The sequence below is a fragment of the Nannospalax galili genome, unplaced genomic scaffold (assembly GCF_000622305.1).
Source record: "Nannospalax galili isolate Female #2095 unplaced genomic scaffold, S.galili_v1.0 scaffold34, whole genome shotgun sequence".
NCBI lineage: Eukaryota > Metazoa > Chordata > Mammalia > Rodentia > Spalacidae > Nannospalax > Nannospalax galili.
In genome coordinates this window covers 9,800,963-9,820,428 of record NW_008338996.1, presented here as the reverse complement: position 1 = coordinate 9,820,428, position 19,466 = coordinate 9,800,963, and the positions used below count along the sequence as shown (strand labels likewise).

At 49.4% G+C, this 19,466-nt stretch overlaps 1 protein-coding gene across 7 annotated transcripts in view; it reads left to right on the top strand.

Annotated features, from left to right (window-relative positions):
• Positions 1-19,466, top strand: part of Rgs3 (regulator of G protein signaling 3) — a 127,021-nt gene that overhangs the window by 77,834 nt on the left and 29,721 nt on the right. For 2 of the 7 annotated variants that reach the window (XM_008833505.3, XM_008833506.3), the window contains one exon: positions 1,927-4,880. The exons of 2 other annotated variants lie outside the window; for them this stretch is intronic. In XM_008833505.3, the coding sequence (XP_008831727.1) occupies positions 1,927-2,034 (108 nt within the window). In that variant the 3' untranslated portion in view covers positions 2,035-4,880. 3 more of the 7 variants (XM_008833502.3, XM_008833503.3, XM_008833501.3) reach the window with 3 other exon arrangements.

Below are 19,466 nucleotides of genomic sequence, written 5' to 3'. Positions count from 1 at the left end.
GCTCACTTGGAGTGGTAAAGCCCTTCCCCGATTCACAGTGACAAATGGTGATTTGCCCTGAGAAGGGCCAATGATGCTTGTCAGGAAGATGTAGGGGATGGAGAGGATGGACTTAAAGAATAGTAGACAGGCTGTGTGACTGTACCTGCAGTATAACCTGTGGTAACCACTTCCTACACTGGCCTTGGGCCCATCTGTGCATGGGTCAGGTGGCTCTTCCTGGCCCTTCAAGCTTTGTGATTGTGAAAGTATAGGGCCCTGGGACAATTGTCACCCTTAGGAAACTACACTCTGGAGAGTTCTGTCCAACTTCCTGTGACATCTGCTGCTTTGGGGCCAGTCTGCTCTCCTCTGGGGTCGGGAGGAAGGTGGGTAGAGGCTTTCTGGGTTGTTTCTAGGGTGCCTATGGTCTGTGAGCTGGCGGTGCAGGGTCATGGTACTGTGTGTGTGTGTGTGTGTGTGTGTGTGTGTAGGGACTCAGGTAGCCCAGGCTGGCCTCAAACTCCATACGTAACTGATGATGACCTTGAATTTCTGATCCTCATGCCTCAGCCTCCCAAGTCCTGGGATTAGAGGTGTACACCACCACACCCAGTTTATGCAGTGCTGGGAACTGAACCCAGGGCTTTGTGCATGCTGGGGAAGTACTCTAGCCTCCCCAGTCCCTGGAAGGTTCTCTTCTTTGGGAATAAATGATCTGCCTCCTGTCCTGTTCCAGCTTCTTTCTCCTGTTCAGCATCCCTCCTCCTCCTTTAGAACTCTGCCCCTCTCTTGCTTCATTATGAGTCCCTGGAGGACATTTTCCTCTCTTCTGCCTGGGATAACATGGACCACGCTCTGCGTGTTGCACTCTCAGCACTACTGTGATACTTCTCATTAGATCAGCTCAGAGCTGGTCCCTGGTGTGGCCAGTGAGGCTTGAAGCTGCCAGAGAGAGGCAGATCTATATGGTTTTAGTTATTCAATCAAAAACACATGATGAATGCGTCCTCTGTACTTGACACTGCTTTAGATCCTTTGGGGTCACAGAGATGAATGACACTTCATCCTGGTCCTTAAGGACTTCTAATTGGAAGGCTCTAACAAGGGCACTGGAGCCTATGCCTGCAGGTCTAAGAGTGTTCCAGGGAGTCCTGACTGCCCATTTGTGGTCAGCAGCGAGCCTCCCACTATTTCACCAATAAAGCTGCTTCCAGGCTGAGCTCAGAATCTTCTGAACAGAGTAGTCTTGCCCCAGCTCTCCGGGGGCTGAGGGGTAGAAAGGGGAGTGCAATGCAGCCCAGACTAACCCTGTTCTCAGGTAGGTCCTGGGCAACACTGGCTCTAAGGAGGAGTTTATCATACTTGCTCCTTGGAGATCACAAGCTAGTGATGGGGGGAAAGATACAGCATCAGATAGTTTCAAATGACAGTGCAGCCATGTGAGCTTTGGAGAGCTGCTTAGTCACCCTGAGACTGCTTCTCATCAGCAAAGTGGATGGAGTAGCAGGGTCCTGTGAGGATCAACCTGGGGCTGTGCAGGGCACAGTGGCAGGTGCAAGGCCCTCATGAACCACATGCTGTCTCTCTCATCGTCTGTCAGTGTGTCTGTGTAGGATGATGCATTTGTATCCTTGTTTATTGATGTGGACACTGGTGCTCTAAGCTCATGTGACAACTGCTCCCTGACACTTCCTGGTAGCTACCTGCCAGATTCCAGAGTCCTGACAGGGAAACTGAGGCCTTCTGGGTGTTCTCAAGTTTCCAGATACGACACTCAAGTGTGCACCACCTTGCTATCTTCTCTGGGACAGCTAGAGATGGGTCTCAGAGATGCCAGGGACTGTCTGAGTACCTTAGAAAGAGACCAGAGGCAGGTTGTGGAGTCAGGCAACCCTGGTCTCTGAGTGGACAGCAAGCTAATTCCAGTTCTATCTGGTTCCACAGAAACTCCACCCTTACGGCTCTCTCCAGCAGGAGATGGGGCCCATAACCTCCATCAGTGCCACCCAGGATAGAAGCTTTACCTCATCAGAACAGACTCTGATTGGCTGAGCAAGCCCAAGGGCGGGACTGTGCTTCTGACAACTTAACCCTTTCTGGGGCATCCCCTACCACACAGTAACCTCACTTCAACTGGACCCCAAATGGAAGACCAAGATGGTGGGCCTAGGGTCATCTGAAGGAAGTGGTACCAAGAGTGTGTGTAGACTGGCAACAGGATGAACGGTGGTGTGAGAGGCCCTGTGGGCATGTGCAGACTGGCACCAGGAAGTCCTGGATGGAGAAGACTCAGAAAGCAAGTTCCCTTCAAGCAGAAGGAGGCTGAATGGTACCTGGGCACTTTCTGGGCACCTCAGGCAAGAGGGAGAGGTCATTCCAATGGAGAACAATGCCATGACCCATTCCCACCAGAAGACATCTCACCTGCCCACTTGTCTTTCATCTGGACACATTCATTTCTTCATTCAGTGACCATTTGGGGGCATCTCCTTTGTGTCAGTATCTGTGCGAGGGCCTGGGGATACTGTGTAGAACCAAATGCACATGGCTTGTGCTTCCATCAAGATCCCAGTCCCAACAGGAAGCAGGCATTAAATAAATCAACACCAATATGTGATCATACACTGGGAGAGTCTATGCAGGAACACCACAGATGCTTTTAGATGGTATGGGGTCTAGTTGCTGTGTATGGGGTACAGTGAGGAAGGACGTAGCTTGCAAGCTGAGGCCTATGGGCTAGAAAGGAGCCAGGAAGCCAAGGACTTAGGAGAGAGCCTTTCAGGCAGTGGGAATAGTATATGAAGTGTTCCTGAGATGAGAAGGAGCTTAGAGTGGAGGGAGGCTGGTGTGGCTGTAGTTTAGTGAGGAGGAAGATGCAGTGAGGGCCAGACTGTGCAGGGCTTAGACGGTGAATACATTATCGAGTTTCCTATATACAGTGGGGAGCCGTGGAAGGCTTGTGAGAAAGGGAGCCACAGAAGGTCAGGTACATTTCTACAAGATCAGATTTCAGATGGGAGGGGCCCAAGTGGGTGTGAGATCAGTTGGGGCTCCCCTTAGGCTTCCAGAGGAAGGACGATGGTGACTTATTTAGAGGGTACTTGGATGGCAGGTATGTGAATGCAAGGCTCTGGAATGAGAAGCGATGATTTCCTCACCATCACTTGCCCTCATCCTCCACTGTGCTTTGCTCTCTCAGTGATGTGAAGTTTGGGCCTCCATCACAGAGGTTTTCTGGTCATGTCAGAGCTAGGGGCCAGTGCTGAGCCTATCCATAGGCTTTGGGAGCAGTGAAACTCAGCCTGCTGAGGTGGGACAATTCATAGTCCCCAGCCTTCACAGAGATTGCCTGCAGTCACCCTCTGATGCTGAGAGGTCTGGTGGGAAGCCAGAGCCTTTCACTCTGGGAACTGCTTTGTTTGCTTTCTGTAGTGCTCCTAAGGGTCAGGGACCCATGGCTAGATGTAGCTCAGCAATCTTCACAGAGACAGGGCAGAAGGCTGTGCAGGGGCAGGAAAGAATCCAGCCCACTCTCTGCCCACCTCAGCCAGAGCTCGGGGCTGGGCAGCTGTCACAGCCTTTCCTAACTGTGAGGTCCGTAAGGAAGGAATCCTAAGGCTGTGGATTGGAGGGACAGAAGCCATCTGCAAAAGGGTACCTGTAGGTGTAGGTACGGCGAGTGTGTGTGTGGGGTCAGAGAGATGACCAAGACCAAAGAAGCCCCGACCTTGGTCATTGAGTTATCATGTCAGCATATTTAGAGAAGGTTCCTAAGTTCTTGTGAGTTTCCTAAACTGCTGGGACCACTTGAACCCCCAAATGGTGGCCTAGAAGAGAGCATGTTTCTTATTTCCCGTGTATGTTCCTCCCAGCGTAGGAAAGATGAGACATGTTGAATCAGCAGTTTAATGGGGGAGGGGTGGAGCTGTAGGTGTCAGGCTAATGCCCCACCCAGCAGGAAAAGATGCTGCCTGGCCTGGGACAAGAGATGCTCAGCACCATTGCCAGCCAGCGCTTGGCCTGCAGGGGGAATCTGAACAGCTAAGCAGCTCAGACAGCGAGCTGTACTTAGATTTCATTTGATTCTCTTACACAATGACATTAAGGGGGATGGGAGGCACAGGAGAATTGCACCTGGGAAGTCAGCAAGCTTGCTTCTCCTGGGTCCAGTGACCTAACTCTGTCCATCAAGCAGGTGCAGACAACAAGAGTCACAGAGAAATGGAGGCTCTGAATGCAGCACCCAGCCCTGGGGCTGGGACATTCCTCCTAGCTTGCATTGCAAACTCTTGTGTGGAACAGACACTCCCATCAAGCTCACAGGCCTGCTGGCTGATGGGAAAGAGAACAGGCCCCCCTGGTGGGTCCTGGGCTAACTTGCTCAGCAACTGTGGTGAGCCACAGCACCATGGCTGCCCTGCCTCATGAATCAATATAGCAATTAATTTGGCGTCAAGGGCCCAAGAAGATGAAATATGACCTGGAGGCCACTGCTCTTCAGTCCATCCCAGCTGTTCAGGAGGACGAACAAGCCCTGGACATTGCATTGGAGAGTCATAATCACGGGAAACATGACTGGGCCCCTCCCTGCAACATAAATCACGCTAAAAGCACACAATGACCTCTTTCCTGATGGGCCAATTGTCTTGGGTGGATGTCTTGGGCCTGGGAGCTGGGAAGGGATGGGAACACAACCATTTATTGTTGAAAGGCCATCTGTGCGCTTTGAATACAAAGTGACCCTTTTAGTTCCCTCTACACCCTCGGATCCCATTTCATGTTTACTATGTCTCAGGCTTTGGGTCCCCAACTTATCTCTGTTGTAAGCTGTCATGCCCAGGACTTTTGGCCCTTTGGGAACTGGGACAACATAGACCTTTTGGGAATGGTGATGCTTATATTTATGTCTTACTGTTTTTTATTTTAATTTTCCCCCTAACTTTTGCCGTCAAATCCCATACTAACTACATTCGACTCCAAGAAGGTTTTATAAAGTGGAGGCAGGGCAGTCTTGGTATGTGAAGGGCTCTCCACAGGGAGAACCCCAACAGTGAACATGTGCTTTGGAGATGGCGGTGGGGGAGGCACCAGGCTTTGTGACTCCTAAACAGCTTCATTCTGTGAATGAAGCAAAGCAAGTCTCCAAGAAATTAAATGATTAGGCCTATATTACGTGGCCAGTAAGAGGCCTAGTTCATTGTCCTTTGTGGGTGCAAAGGTTTGCCTTGAGTGACATAAATAAGAAAGGCCATTCATCAGCTCCTGGAAGAGGCAGGAGGCAGGTACAGGTATGTCTTGGCTCACCTTGCTGAGGAAGAGTGCTTTCAGTAAATTGAAGGTGCCTTATTGGCCACCTGGTGGAGTATTGGTTGCCCTGGGCGGTGGCTCGGGCTGGGGGAAAAATCGCTTTCCACGAGATGTGAAAAAAGTCTGACGTGAAAGGCAGAATTGAGCAATCCTCTCTCAGGAGGTCCTGGAATCCTAGGTTGTGCCCCTTTCCCCCTTCTGAGTCTAGCTTTCCGGAGGATCAGGGTCTCCATCTTGGGGGACCTTGTGGCAGAGGCAGGCAGGATTAGCTTCAGGGACCAAACTGCTTGCCTGAGCATCAATGCAGTAGGACAGAAACCTTAACCTGAGCCCAGTGGAGGGCAAGAGAGAGCTTGCCTCTTTGACTCTCTCCACCTCAGCATGGCCTATCAGGCAGCTAGCTCTATGTCATCCACAAACTCTTTGGGAGCAAGTGGAGGCCACTGCTTATTTATCATTCATTCTCCCATAAGAGGTGCTCAGGGGATGTAAAGTTAGTCTGTTCAGTGGAATCCTCTTTCTATTTAAAAATGGAGATGAAGAAACAGTCCCCAAAATGGGAAGTGACTTTTTGCCCAGGGTCATGGGCAAGTTGGTGTCAGAGCCAGGGCTAGAGCTACAGTCAGGTGACACTCTTGGCTGAGAACTTTTATGGTTGCTCCACAGCTTTGTAGATACCGGAGCAGGCCTGCCTCCCCACTTGGTCTATGAAGCAATCTGGTCAGTTTGCATCAGGGTCAAGGGTGTTGCTCCACAGCTTTGTAGATACCGGAGCAGGCCTGCCTCCCCACTTGGTCAGTTTGCATCAGGGTCAAGGGTTTTACCTTATTCCCATGCTCATATGGGCATTCCCAGAGGAAAGCAAGTCTGTCAGAACTGCCTCTGTGGTTCTGTTCTACAGGTCTGAGAGCTTCCCTTTCAATGAGCTTATTGTCTCTGAGAAAACCAGATGAGGATTTTCAGGCTCTGAACTTGAGTACCAACTTGTCTGGTACTTACTTATGATCTTGGACAAATCACTTCACATCTCTGGTCATCTGTTTCCTTACCAAGAAAAATGAGGGTGTTGAACATAGATAGTTTCCAGGAGTCATCAGAGTTCAAACTACTAGAATATAGTCCTTAAGATCAGGGTAGAGTGGCTGCTCCTGTCACAAAACAGGACTGGGCTCAGGTTCTTTATCTGACTATTCCTTGGTGCAGATCTATACCCAGACCCTTGATACTGGCATTTCAGTTGGAAGGATGGGCAGCGTTCGGAGCCACAGGACTCTGAGAACAGTTTAGAGGAGGAAGACAGATGCCTTAGGTTGTACCTTGAAATAGGAGTGCATGCGTGTGGTGATCTGCAGACACTGGCTAATAGTCATCATGCTCCCAGAGCCCAGAGATGTGCTATGGGTGTCATACTGGAAGGGGAGCTAATTATAGCCATCTAAGTGAGAAGTGCATTCCCGCTTCCTATCCTCCAAAGATACCTCTTCTAGGCTCCCACAGGAGCTAGCTCAATTTGCCTTCCAACCCATTTCCTCCCCGGGCCCCTGCCCTTCACAATGCACAGCATACCCTGGACTCCGTTTGACTTCATGCATGTTTGTGTGCACATGCGCTCTTTAACCGGCCCTAATGCCCCACTGAGCCTCAGGCTCACTTTCCACAGGAACTGGTGACAATCAATCTGTACTCCCTTAGCTTCCTGCAGGCCTTTGTAGAAGCCTCCAGCATCTTTCTCATCGCCATTAACATCTGTCATTCATGGCTACGGACGAGCCTCTATAGAGGGCTCTTTTACACATTAGTTGTTCCCCATCCGTGGCTAATACTGTTACTGTAATAGAATAGTGTTGTGGGAGGTTTCCTTAATGAAACATTAAGGGTTAATGTAGGCTAGCCTAAGAGACAAACCACCATTTAGGATAGTCTTCAATGGTAAAATGTATTCTGAGACCCACATTCAACTCTTAGAAGTCTTTGGGAACATAACCTAACACATACCTTAAAATGGATAATATAGTGTGTTTTGAATAACTAGACTTTTGGTTGAACCATAGACTATGAATGAGAGCTAAAAGCCTCCCTTGTGTCTGACTGAGATCAACAGCTTAACAAGCTGATTTGTAGAGACCAGGACCAAGGGAGAGCTAGAACTTGGCCAAGGGCACATAGTTGATGACTTGAAGATCTGCCAGGCTCGGGGTATAGAGGGGATGCAGATGGTCGCAGAAGGCTTTTTACCTCACTCAGTAACTCAGTGTTGTTATTAGAAAGTCCCCCACTCTGGCTTTAATGGAAACAGCAGCCAGCTCCATGATGGGCTGATGGCGTGGGGCGCTGTCTAGTCAGCCTACTTGTCTAGAAATTCCTGGCACGTTCTCCCTGGAGCAGAATGAATGGACTGCTGTGTTCTACCTGGAGCTCAGCCTTGTGAGGAGTGTGGTGGGGGCTGGCAGAGACACTCTGCTCCCTGTGGACTGTTCTAAAAATAGCAGTGGGAACACTGTTAAAGGGAAGAGGAGGGGGCTCTGGGTGGAGGCACCTTGCCCCTTCCTCTTCCTGTCAGGTCCTCTGTGAGGAAGTCCCATAGATTCACAATATTCAGATCTGGGAAGGTCTTGGAGTCCTCTGTCCTCAGCCTCCTCCTCATCCACTTCAGGAGGCCGAGAGCAGATAAAGGACTGGCCTGAAGTCCCCAAGTGGGGTAGGAGGAAGGGTGGGGGGGGTGTTTATCCCAGAAGGTGCACTCTTCTTCCTTTTCGGAGGGACGCCTCAGGCCTCATGAGTTTTTTCCCTGTCTTGGGTGCATTAGGTCTGGGAACTCCTGGGACCGGATGTGGTCCAGCTTCCTGAAAGTCGCCTGACAGGCGAGGAGTCCCCTGGCTAGTCTGTGCCTTGACCTCAGCCAGCTGGCCTTCGGCACCATACTGTTCCTTTGCTGACGTCCCCTCCCTTACTGACCTGTCCCCCTCTTTTGTTGGCCTGTTCTCCTGTCTGTAATGATGAGCCAGCCTTTGGAAGAGAGGGCCTTGTGACTCTGGATCTTTCTCTGCTCTTTCCAAGGGCAGGCAGGGGGCAGCTAAGGGGCTTGCAGGGCTAGAGGCAGGCAGGGCCAGAGGTAAAGGAGGCAAGATCCTATATATCCTTTCCATCCATCCTCTCCCCTGATAATTGAAGGGGATGCATACAAACATCTCCAAAGCCTGGCAGGAAGTAGGTTCTCAGTAAGCAAAGCAACTATGGAGAAAATAAGGCCCTATGACCCCCTTCTTTAGGGCCTTTTATCACCAGTACATTGCAGTTGTTATTTAAAGTAATTGGCTTTTTTGTCGGATTTCAAAAGTTTTTAAATTTACTGTGTAATCTGTGTTTATTATGGAGAAAACGCTTAATACAGATGAATCAGAAGAAGGCAACAAGGTGTCCTCTTTATCATAGCGCTCACTGATAACCATGGTTAACATTTTGGGGTGTATCCTGTCAGGAATTTGTTTCCCACATGTATTTCTTATTCGCAAGTTAGGATTATTTCCTGGTGTAATGTGTGAATTTGCTTTTTTTCCATTTAACAATGCAGCACATCCATGTTTCCCGGTTAATAAATTGTACAACATCATTTTTAGTGTTTGGAATATTTCACTTTGAAGATGAAACTAGCTGTATTTAAATCATCTCTAGTTCAACACTCATGTCATTTCCAATTTTTACTTGTTACAAAAACCTGAGATAATTCTTAGAAGTATATCTTAGTATCCCCAGCATCCAGTTCATACCTAGTACATGTCTGAATCTCAGTAAATATTTGTTGACAAACATCTTTTTGGAATTATTTTCAGGTAGTGGAATTTTTAGGTCAAAAGGATACTTGTTTGTAAAAAGGATTATTGCTCCTGTAACTGGAGCACTTCAAAATAGCTGTTTTAGTTTCTAATCCCATCTTAAATGGAGTCACTCATCCTGTTTTGCCTGAGTCTATCTGTCTGTCTGCCTGAGCCTGGCTCTGGGGATCAAACTCACAGCCTTATGCATACTAGGTACACCCCAGCCTGGGGTTTTCCTTTTTGGTGCTGAAAGCCTAGTTCCCAGGAAACAGACATCTTAGTAAGAGAATTACTATTTCCCTGTACCCTCAGTGGCTGTGTGTATTGTTACATTAAAAAAAAAAAAGAAAAGAAAAAAGTCTGGCTTTGATTATTGGAGCCCTGGACATTTGTTTACATATCTTTTGGTCACTTACATTACCTCTTTGGGCAGTAGTCTCTTGGAGTCTTTTGTACATTTTTTTTTTTTTTACTTTGTGTCATTTATAGTTGATTTATTCATTTACAAAGAGCTCTTTATATAATAAGGATTTATTTGCACACTAGTCTTTCCTTTGAAGATCGCCATCCTGACTTTAGTCAGCTAATATTTTGCCCTCACCTTTTCATTCAGTATTTCTATATCAGGCACCTCAGCAGACCTGTAAGTTTGCCTTCCCTTCCTAGAACCTGCTGCGAGCCTGTCAGCTGGCCCCTGCTTCCCTCTGCTCTCTTACCTAGCTCCTAGGTGCTGTTGAAATCATCTGAGTTGTAGCTTCAGTAACATTAACTCTATTGGGTTTTAAGTTGCCTTTAACTTTCAATTATGTCACTAGTCAGGAAGTCTCTATAAACATGTATGGCTTCCTCACGTACCACTCTGTAATGCCACACTGCCTTATCCTTGACTTCTGGGCTTCCATTCATAGTGTGGAGAGCCTTCTTGAAGCATTTTTCCAGAATGCTTCTATGAATGCTTCACTTTCTTAGCCCTTATGAGTCTGGAAGTATTTAGCCCTGTGCTAGAGTCAGAGCTTGCTTGAACAAAGGAGTCTAGACTAATAGTCTTTTCCCCTAAGAGGCCTGAATATGCTCCGTGGTCTCTTCGCTTGAATTGTTGCACAAGGGGCACTGTTGACTTGACTTTCTCATGGAAATAAGCAGGATTTCTCTTTCCTGTCTTTGGAATTCAGAAATGTCCCCAGATTATTTCCAGTCACTTGTGCTCTCTCGGTGATGGTTCCTGGAGGAACTTGGCAGATAAGCCATTTCAGTATGAACACTCAAGTCTTCCCTTAGGTCAAACACATTTTCGTGAAATTCTGGAATTGTTTGTGTTCTATGTTCAATTTTTTTCTTCCTGGAACTTCTACTACAAATAAATAATAATAGTAATAATAATAATAATAATAATAATAATAATGGCACTGGATATTTACACAGCACACTTTCCTTCTGCTGTGATATGTAATCTGCCCAACACTGTACTTAATACTGTTTTGTTAACTTTTTTACTCATTCAAAGATGTTTTATTGGTAGTAGTCCAAACTTGGAATCAGCTCAGATATCCTTCAGTGGGTGAAAGAGTAAACCAACTGTGCTATACTCAGACCACAGTGTGCTGGTTGGTTTTTGTCAACTTGACATAAACAGAGAGTCACCTGGTAAGAGGGAACTTCAGTTGAGTAATTACCTCTATCAGTTAGACCTCTGGCCATGTCTGTGAAGCATTTTCTTATTGTTGATTGATGGAGGAGGGCTCTGCCCACTGTGGGTGCCCACAGGTGGGCTGTATAAGAAAGATAACTGAGCAAGCCAGGAGAAGCAAGCCAGTAAGCAGCATTCCTCCATGGTCTCTGCTTCAGTTCCTGCCTCCAGGTTCCTGCCTTGAGCCCCTCCCTTGGCCTCCCTCAAGGATGGACTGTAACCTGTAAGATGAAAGAAACTCTTTCCTCCTCTAAATTGTTTTTGGTCAGTGTTTTATCACAGCAACAGACAGTAAACTAATACACACAGAATACTATTAATCTAGACTTGTTTATTGTGGTGACAAACCCCTGAGAGAAGCAAGGGAGAAAAGATTCATTTTGCTCACCATTATAGAGGTTTCAACCAGTCATGGTGGGGAGGGCCTGGCAGACAGAGCAGCTTACATCATGGTGGCCAGGAAGCAATGAGAGAGAATGCCTGTGTCCTTAGCCCTGTTTATAGATGAAGAAAGGAAGGGATAGTGAGGTTACCTGCCTTTCAAGTCCTACCCCTAGAGCCATCGACCCTAATACTGTTCAGTGTGACAGCTAGGGATCACGTAACCCATGGGGGAAAACTTGAGCATCTAGAATGATGAACTGAGTTAGGTTGGGATACTGGGGTCCAGAGAGGGACATGTCTGTCCAAAGTTCTCTTCCATTTCTCTCATCCTGGTCACCCTCCTCAGGCCTCATCTCTGCCCCTGAGACTCCTGCATGGTCTTCAGGTGGCTTTCCATGGGTACTCCTTTCCCTTTAGACATCTCTCTAAAAACATCAGCCAAGATGACTCTTTCTGTTCAGCAAACTTGGTCACTTTCTTATTGCTGAGTGTTTGTTGAGTGACTGCATGAATGAGTCAACTTTTACAGTGCCTGATGTGCTAAGTACTAGTGATATATCAGCCAGGAATCTACCTGTTGCAAGGGACCCAAACCTACTTCTATTAGCTTTGGCCTACAGCTGGAATCCACTGGATTACGGAGGGAAGCTTTCAGATATGGCTGATTCAGGACTTTGACCAATGTCACCAAGAACCAGCCTCACTCTCTCCATATCTTGATTCTACCTTCTTCTATGTTGGCTATTGCTTCAGTGGTGGCAGTAGAGTCACCACAAATATCAGGTTATGACCTTCAGCCTGCCTCCCTCCCTCATGGGGGCCCCAGCAGCAATGTTGGGCCTAAGCCCTATTGGCCTGGGTAGGATCATATGTGAATCCCAGTCACTGACTTTGGGATACCTGAACGGATTGGCTGAGGCCTGGGTCAAATGCCCGTCTCTTGAGTGGGAGATGAATCAGGTCCATGTGAATCACCAGAATGGAGTTTAAAGGAAGAAAATAGAGTTCCTCCAATGGCAAAGCATAGTGAATGGAGGCTGGTCAGGCAGAATCTCAACCGTCTTCTATTTGTGGTGTGTCAGCCAACGCGGTCCTCATCCCCATAAAGCTGTCAGTCTAGTGTAGTGGAAGGACAGTTGGTTAGAGGAGAGATAGGCAGTAGCCACCTCTGAGCAGCAGGTAAGGAGTCAACAACAGTTGTGACAAAGGGGCCAGCTAGAGCATCACTCTGGTGGGCCTGGTCAGGGCTATCAGGGGAGGCAAGGGTTCTAGGTGAGGACCTTAAAGCAGGCTGCACCTTAAGGTGCAGGAATGAGGAAGGAGAAGGGAGCATGAGATAAGGCTGGAGGAGGGTTCAGGGTGAGGCCTTGGTGCTGCCCCCTCTCCAGCAGCTATGGCAAGGGCTTTGAACTTTATCGGGAGGGCAATTGGAGCTGATGGGGTTGGGTTTGTATAATAGAAAGCTCACAGTGGCCTCATGAAAAGAGGGCAGTTTGGAGCTGGAGGGGACCTGCCAAGCAGTTGTGGCAGTGGCTTAGACTGATTTGGACTCTCAGGCCAGCATGTAGACAATTCATTTGAAGCCAGAGAGAGAGAGATGGCATGGTGCCTGGCCATACTGTGCCATGACAACCACTCAAGGTCAGGTTAACACTGCTGAGGTGACAGTGAGGCATGTTCCAGGCAGGAGGCAGCATCAGGCTGGTGGCAGTCCTCTGGGTTAGCTCCAGCGGGAGACGTTTGGTCTCTTCCTCACGGCCTGTGGGCTTCTTGTTCCTGTGGCTGGGAACAGCATCATCATGAGGAGGCTGGAGTCTGTGCCGTCTAGAGTTGCTGAGGAAGAGGCAGATGGCTAAGGGGACATTTAGGAAGCAGGAGATGGGAGCAGAGTGTGCAGTTAGGTGCATGGGCCTCGGAGCCACACTGCTCTTTTGCCTCAAACTAAAACCAGATTTCATGTCAAAGGGAGCAAGAGATAGTTGATTCCGGAGCCAAATATGAGTCCCCAGGGCCTGGGAACACAGACTTAGGTTGCCCTGAATACTGTGTTCCAAAATGGTAATAGTTTCGTGCATTTTTGTTTTGCTTTGTTTTTAGTAACAAAACAAAGAAGGTCATAAATCAAGGCTCCTTTTGAATACATTAGTGGGAATATCAGGTAGGTTATGGCAAGCAGGGGAGAGGATGGTCTCTGCCACAGGCTTCAGATGCTTTCTGATGACATTCTTAGCCTTGGGGCTGGTGGAAGCTAGTGATCTGTTAGTACATTCCAGAAGGTTTTGCCTGATAGTCATAAGTTAGGTCATACATGGAGTTGGACAATGAATGGCTAAGGAGGGCAAAGATAGCCCAAGATAATTTGGTTCTGGTACTGCAGCATTCCAACTCTCCACAATCATGGAAGTTCTAATCAGTCAGTCAGCCTTGGAGAATCTTTTCTTCTTGAGGCTTTTTTCTGGGAAGTTCAGTTCATACCATACCACTTTTCTGGGCCTTAGTTTGCTGATCCATCCAGGCAGGCAAGGTGATCACAGCCTACTGTTCAGAAATGCTGGTGATGGCCAGCTGTCAGTCCACGTGGGCAACTGTTATACCCTCCCACTACCCCTCGGCAGTTATGATCACATTGAACCTCCTGTTGACACCAGCTCTCTTAAGGTAAATTTGGTGCACTGACAAATGCTACCCACAGTGATGATACAACAGTCATAACAGCTCTGACTTACTGTGTGCTTGGTATGTGCCAGGCATTTTTTCACCTACCACCTCGTTTGGTTCCCCACAAGGCCCAGTGAGTCAGAAAAAAATAGCCCCAGTTTACAGACGAGGGAACTGAGGCTCATATACATGAAAGTGATTTGTCCAATATGAATTCACGTTCAGAGACTTAGGATCCTCAAGGCAACTCTCTTACTGAACACCACCAAACCAGTTCCTCAGTGAGAGTTTCGAGGCACTGACCATGCAGGGGAGTGGGGGGTGGGGGGCTGGAGTCCTGGGCTCCTGCTAGAGAGGGAGGCCAGAGGCCAGAAAGGAGAAGGGATTTAGTCTGGATTCTGTAGGCTACAGGGCAGCGCTCCCTGTGAACTTGAACCTGAGGCTATCTGCTTTGTTTCCCTCTACCCCATTGTTTGTGGCATGTGTCCCCCAACAAGGCATATGTCACCAAGAAGACCAAGCCCATGGCCTTAATAAGCAGTAGGAGAATGTGTCAGCTGCCCTGCTGTTAGGGCCTTAGAGGCCAGCATGTGGCAGGCTAGCCTCTGTTTGTAGCAGCAGTACCCACATCTGCCACACCCACCTCTCAGGTCCTCCTCTCAGCAGCCTTCGTTTCTGGCACAGGTTCTGGCACACAACAGAGACTCAGTGGGACTGAAACAGCACATTCGAGTTTGTCTGACCCTGTGGTGGCGAGGGCCTTTCTGCATAGTCTGTAGACTCTCTAACTAAGACTGTAAGCCCCAGTGAGTGACAGCCCAGAGATCCCTAAGTGGGCCAGCACACTCTGCACTTGGGTTGGCGTGGCGTGTTCAGATGGCATTGCCAAGACCCTGCTTCCCCAGGTGAACTCTGCAGGACTCTGGAGGGAGAAGAGTCTGCACATGGCTCTTGACGGGGTCCTGGGAACACAGGTATGTGGGAGGTAGAGGTCTCTTAATCTCTGTTGCTTCCCATATTTTATGTAACAAACATTTGACACTGTGTCACCACTGTTGTAAACCCTTTGAATTGGTTCATTAAATACGCAGAACCCCATCAGATATGATTTCTATATCCCCATTTCGCAGATGAGTAAAAAGAGATTACAGAAGTATGGAGGGGGCATGATAGCAAGAGCAGAACTATGAATCAAGCTCTGCTCATCTGCTACCATGTCAGGTGTTGACCCTTGTCTCCATGGGCCAACTGGATGTCACTGCTCCCTATGTCCCCATTCCTTTCACACTGAACAGAACAGTCATTGACGTTAAGCACTGTGAGACAGTGGGCAGAGCACTAGCCAGGGAGTCAGCGATTCTGGCTCCTAGCCCAGCCATGCAGTTGCTGTGTGGGAAAGTCATTTACCCTCTCTGTACCTCTCTGTCACTGGTGATAAGTGGGAGAAAGGAGTAAAGATCCCCAAAGTAGCTCGGCTCTTAGTGGCCCCCTCACCCTATGATAGGCTATACTCTGGGAAGGACACTGCCTCTGCTAGTAGTATTGGGATGATGGGAAGGTAGGAGGCAGTAGCTGCTCCAGGCTTCCTGGGTACTAGTTGTTTCCCCAGCCTGACCTGGCTGGCTCTCGAGTGGCTCCACCCCTTCCTCCTTCTACCACTGGTCAGCACATTGATGGATGTGTTCTGGACCCAGTGTCCTGGGTTGGAAGAGCTGCTTTCCCATCATAGTGCAATGTCCAATTATGGCCTCATTCCTCTAATTCCTCATTCCTAATTCCTCTAATTCCATCTTTTCTCCACACCTAGCACAGAGCTTAGTGTGTAGTTGGTGCTCAGGGATTATCTGTCAGCTGGAAGAAGGCAAACTGAAAAACCTTTCTTATTATTTTCTTACGCTTATTTATTTATATGCGTGCATATGTAGGTGTGTAGGTGCGCATGTGTCATGGCATGGGTGTAGATGTCAGAGAACAACTTGTGCTAGTCGGTTCACCTCTTTTTTTCTTAAAAAAAAAAGACATGGTCTCACTGTGCAACCCTAGCTGGCCTGGAACTTGCTGTGTGGACTAACTAGGTTGACTTCAAACTCACGGAGATCCACCTGCTTCTGTCTCCCAAGTGCTGGAATTAGAGGTATATGCCACCACACCTTGCTCTGAAGGGCGCCTTTTCAGTCACTGCAACCTGTATTCAGTTCTCCACCTAAGAACCTCATGCAAAGCACCCAGAATTCCATCCTGGGCTATCCCCAGTGGGAATTGCTCAGCCCCTGTAAAACAGCCATCTCCCAAGACTTACTTTCCTGTTACCGTGCTTCTCAAGAGCCTGCAGGATAATGACAACCTTCCAGTTTGAGGTTCCTGGGCCACTGTAAGAATGAGTGTGGCTGCTTCCACTCCTCCTAAGATGAGCATGGAGTGGAGATTATATGTAACCAGAATCCTCAAGGGCTGCTCTGCATCATCAACCCTGCTAAGAGTATTCTCATAGCCATAGTGCATGCGTGTGCTTGTGGATGTAAGACAGGGATGGACAAGCAGAGACAAAGGTGCAGGGGACAGGCAGAGCCACATTCAGAGACACTCAGACTTCTCTAGGGATAGGGAGCGGCCGAGAGACAGTGCTATGTTCTGGTCTAGGGTGTGGAGAAGACAGGACGGTGGGGCTCCGTTTGCCCAGTTGTTTCTGTGCGCTATTCTAGGAGCCTTCCTCTCAGGTGGGAGTGGCATGAGGTGGGTGCTGCTATCCTTGCCTAGCTCAGCCTGGGAGCATTGCCCACATCAGACAGAACCCTTCAGCAACATAGCCAGCCTTCAGAGTCCAGCTCTATGTTGGAGTACAGCTGCTTGCAGTAAGAAGTTGGGGAGGCATCGTGGTGGAGAGTGGACACCCCAGAGTCTTCCACCCTGATCTTTATAGTCATTAAGTTGAGCAACTGTGAGAAGCTCTGAACCTGGAGATTCATCTGTGAGGAGGATAAGAGACCCATCCACCCAAGACGCAAGTGAAGATTGGTATAGAGTCCATCTTTGGTATAGAGCCATCTTTTGGAGCATTCTGTGGATTCTTCAGATGGGCAGATTTTGGTCCCATTTTACAGCTGAGAAAATCAAGGCTCAGAGAGGGGCAGGGACTTGCAGGGAGACCCATCCAACCAGTGCTGGAACTGGAACTAGAATTGGCAAGCCTTATCTCCCAGTTCAGTGCTCCTTCCACTGTCCCCTTCTCTTGGTTAGACAGGTCCCTTTCATTCAGGGAGGAAACTCTGGATTCGTTTTGATCATTGCTGCACGGAGGAGGTTTAAGCTCTCTGTCTCAGATTCCCCAAGGCTTGGCACACCGGGTGCCCCAATAAAAATATGCATGTCCAGCTGTGCTGGGCAATGCTGCTGGAGTGACTGAAGCTGCCACTTTCTGACCTGGAGGGCGGCTGCATCTCAGAATCAGCTGTACTGGCTCCAAGACCCTGAGTTCAATTATACCCTGCCCACTGGGCTCATCAAGGACCCAGAGCGACCCAGCAGCATGGGAGTGGGGGTGTGACAGAGGAACCTTGGTGATTGGCTGAGTTCTGCCAGGGAGTGGCAGCTTTGGTTTTGCATTGCCCCTGCCCCAGGAGCCCTCAGGATTCATGCTGGGTGGAGCCCACAGGGGATCTCAGGGGCCAGGGGTACCTTTGAGAAGGGTGGCTGTCTTTCCCTCTGGAGTAGCACTTTGAGGGTCATCTAGGACCAGGCAAAAGGGACCCAGAGCCGGCAAGCCAGGTATCAGCTCACACTCTGTCTATTAAAGAATCGACTAGCTGAGGACGCTTTATTGAGACATCCTGGACTCCTTGCATGAAAGTGGTTTGGGAAAAACCAGACTTTTCTATTTGATGGAAGCAAGAGAGCCAGCCTCTTTCTGAGTGGCAGCGGCCGCCAGTTGAACGGAGTGTGTGTTTGGGAAGGGCGCTCACAGGAGGAGGAGAAGGAAGAGGAGGAGGACAAGTAGGAGGAGGTGGACGAGGAGGAGGGACTGGGGTGATGCAAGGATTTTGAAAACGCTACCTCCATGTGGGAGGCGGAACCTGGTCATTTGGTTCTGCTTTTCCCAGCAGGTACCGCTCCCCTGGGGAACTTGGGTAAGTCCATAAATAGCTCTGCTGACACAAAGGAGCTCTGTCTGGGGAAGGCAGCGGTTTGACACGGCCGGCCGGCAGGCTACCCGCCCGCCCTCGGGAGGAGCCGGGTGGAGACTCTCCTGCAGGCGGGCTGGCAGGAGCTACAGTCAGGAGTGGCCTGGGTCCCTGCCGGAGTGTGCTGGGTAGGTGTGGGAACTTGGGTAAGTCCATAAATAGCTCTGCTGACACAAAGGAGCTCTGTCTGGGGAAGGCAGCGGTTTGACACGGCCGGCCGGCAGGCTACCCGCCCGCCCTCGGGAGGAGCCGGGTGGAGACTCTCCTGCAGGCGGGCTGGCAGGAGCTACAGTCAGGAGTGGCCTGGGTCCCTGCCGGAGTGTGCTGGGTAGGTGTCTTGGTGAGGGGTGTGTGTGTGTGTGTGTGTGTGTGTGTGTGTGTGTGTGTGTTTGTGTGTGTGTTGTGGTGGTGGTGGTGGTGGGCAGGTGGGGAGGGTGGTCTTGTCCAAGATACCCCATGTGCCTGTTTCTATTGTTTCCTCCCCAGGGCAGCCATTGAAAGATATATAGCAGCCAAACCGGTTCTGTTCTGTGGTTGTGTGTGTGTGTGTGTGTGTCTGTGTCTGTGTGTCTGTGTGTCTGTGTGTCAGGGTGGTGGTCACTCAGGGGTTGGGGCAGGCTTTCACTGTTTGCTGCTCCCCACTTTTGGGTGAGCCAGCCAGCATTTCTTTCAGGGAGAGATGAGGAATGTTTGGTGACCAGTTGGGACACTGCAGGGGGAGGTGGCATTCAGCCAGCAAGGTTGGCTATTGTGTAAGGGATGCTGGCCACACACCAGGCACTGGGGGTGGTAGGTCTCTAGGCTCACTGGCTGGGAAAGAGGTGGTCTCCCTCTGAGCTGAGTTATCTTTGGTCCCTGAGACTTGCCTTTGGCAGAGATGCCTGCTGGAAATACAAGCAGGCTTGCTGTGTGCCCCATGAGCTCAAAGGCCCCTTGGGGTGGGGGCTGCACCTGCTCTCTGGCTCCAGCTGAGACCTACTCACTCCCAGAGATAGCCCCTGTAAGTGAACCGGCAGAGGTCGATTTTGTTATCAACTTGAAGGGTCATGTCTTTACTCTTGTCCCGAAAGAACCCTTAAATTAAAGGCTGGATGGAAAGCCTGAATCAAGAGAGGGAAGATACCTTGGCCAAGTTCAAACAGCAGCTGTGTGGCTGAGCCAAATCAGAATGGAGGCTCTTTGCCTGCCAGACAGTGAGGACAGGACATGTGGGAAGCCATTACTCCCGACCCGAGCTACAGAACTCTACTTTGAATCTGGTACTTCTGCTCGAGATTTCTGACTTGGTGTAGCCATCAGGACCCTCAGTCACTCTTGCAAACTTTTTCCATCCTGATGCCCCCCCCCCACTTTGTGCTGGGGGTGCCTAGCTCCTGTTAGAATGGCTTGAGTGGGAGCACATCCCCAAGGCAAGAGCTGTGGTGGCTTGTTCCTCTGCCGCCCATGGGATCTTAG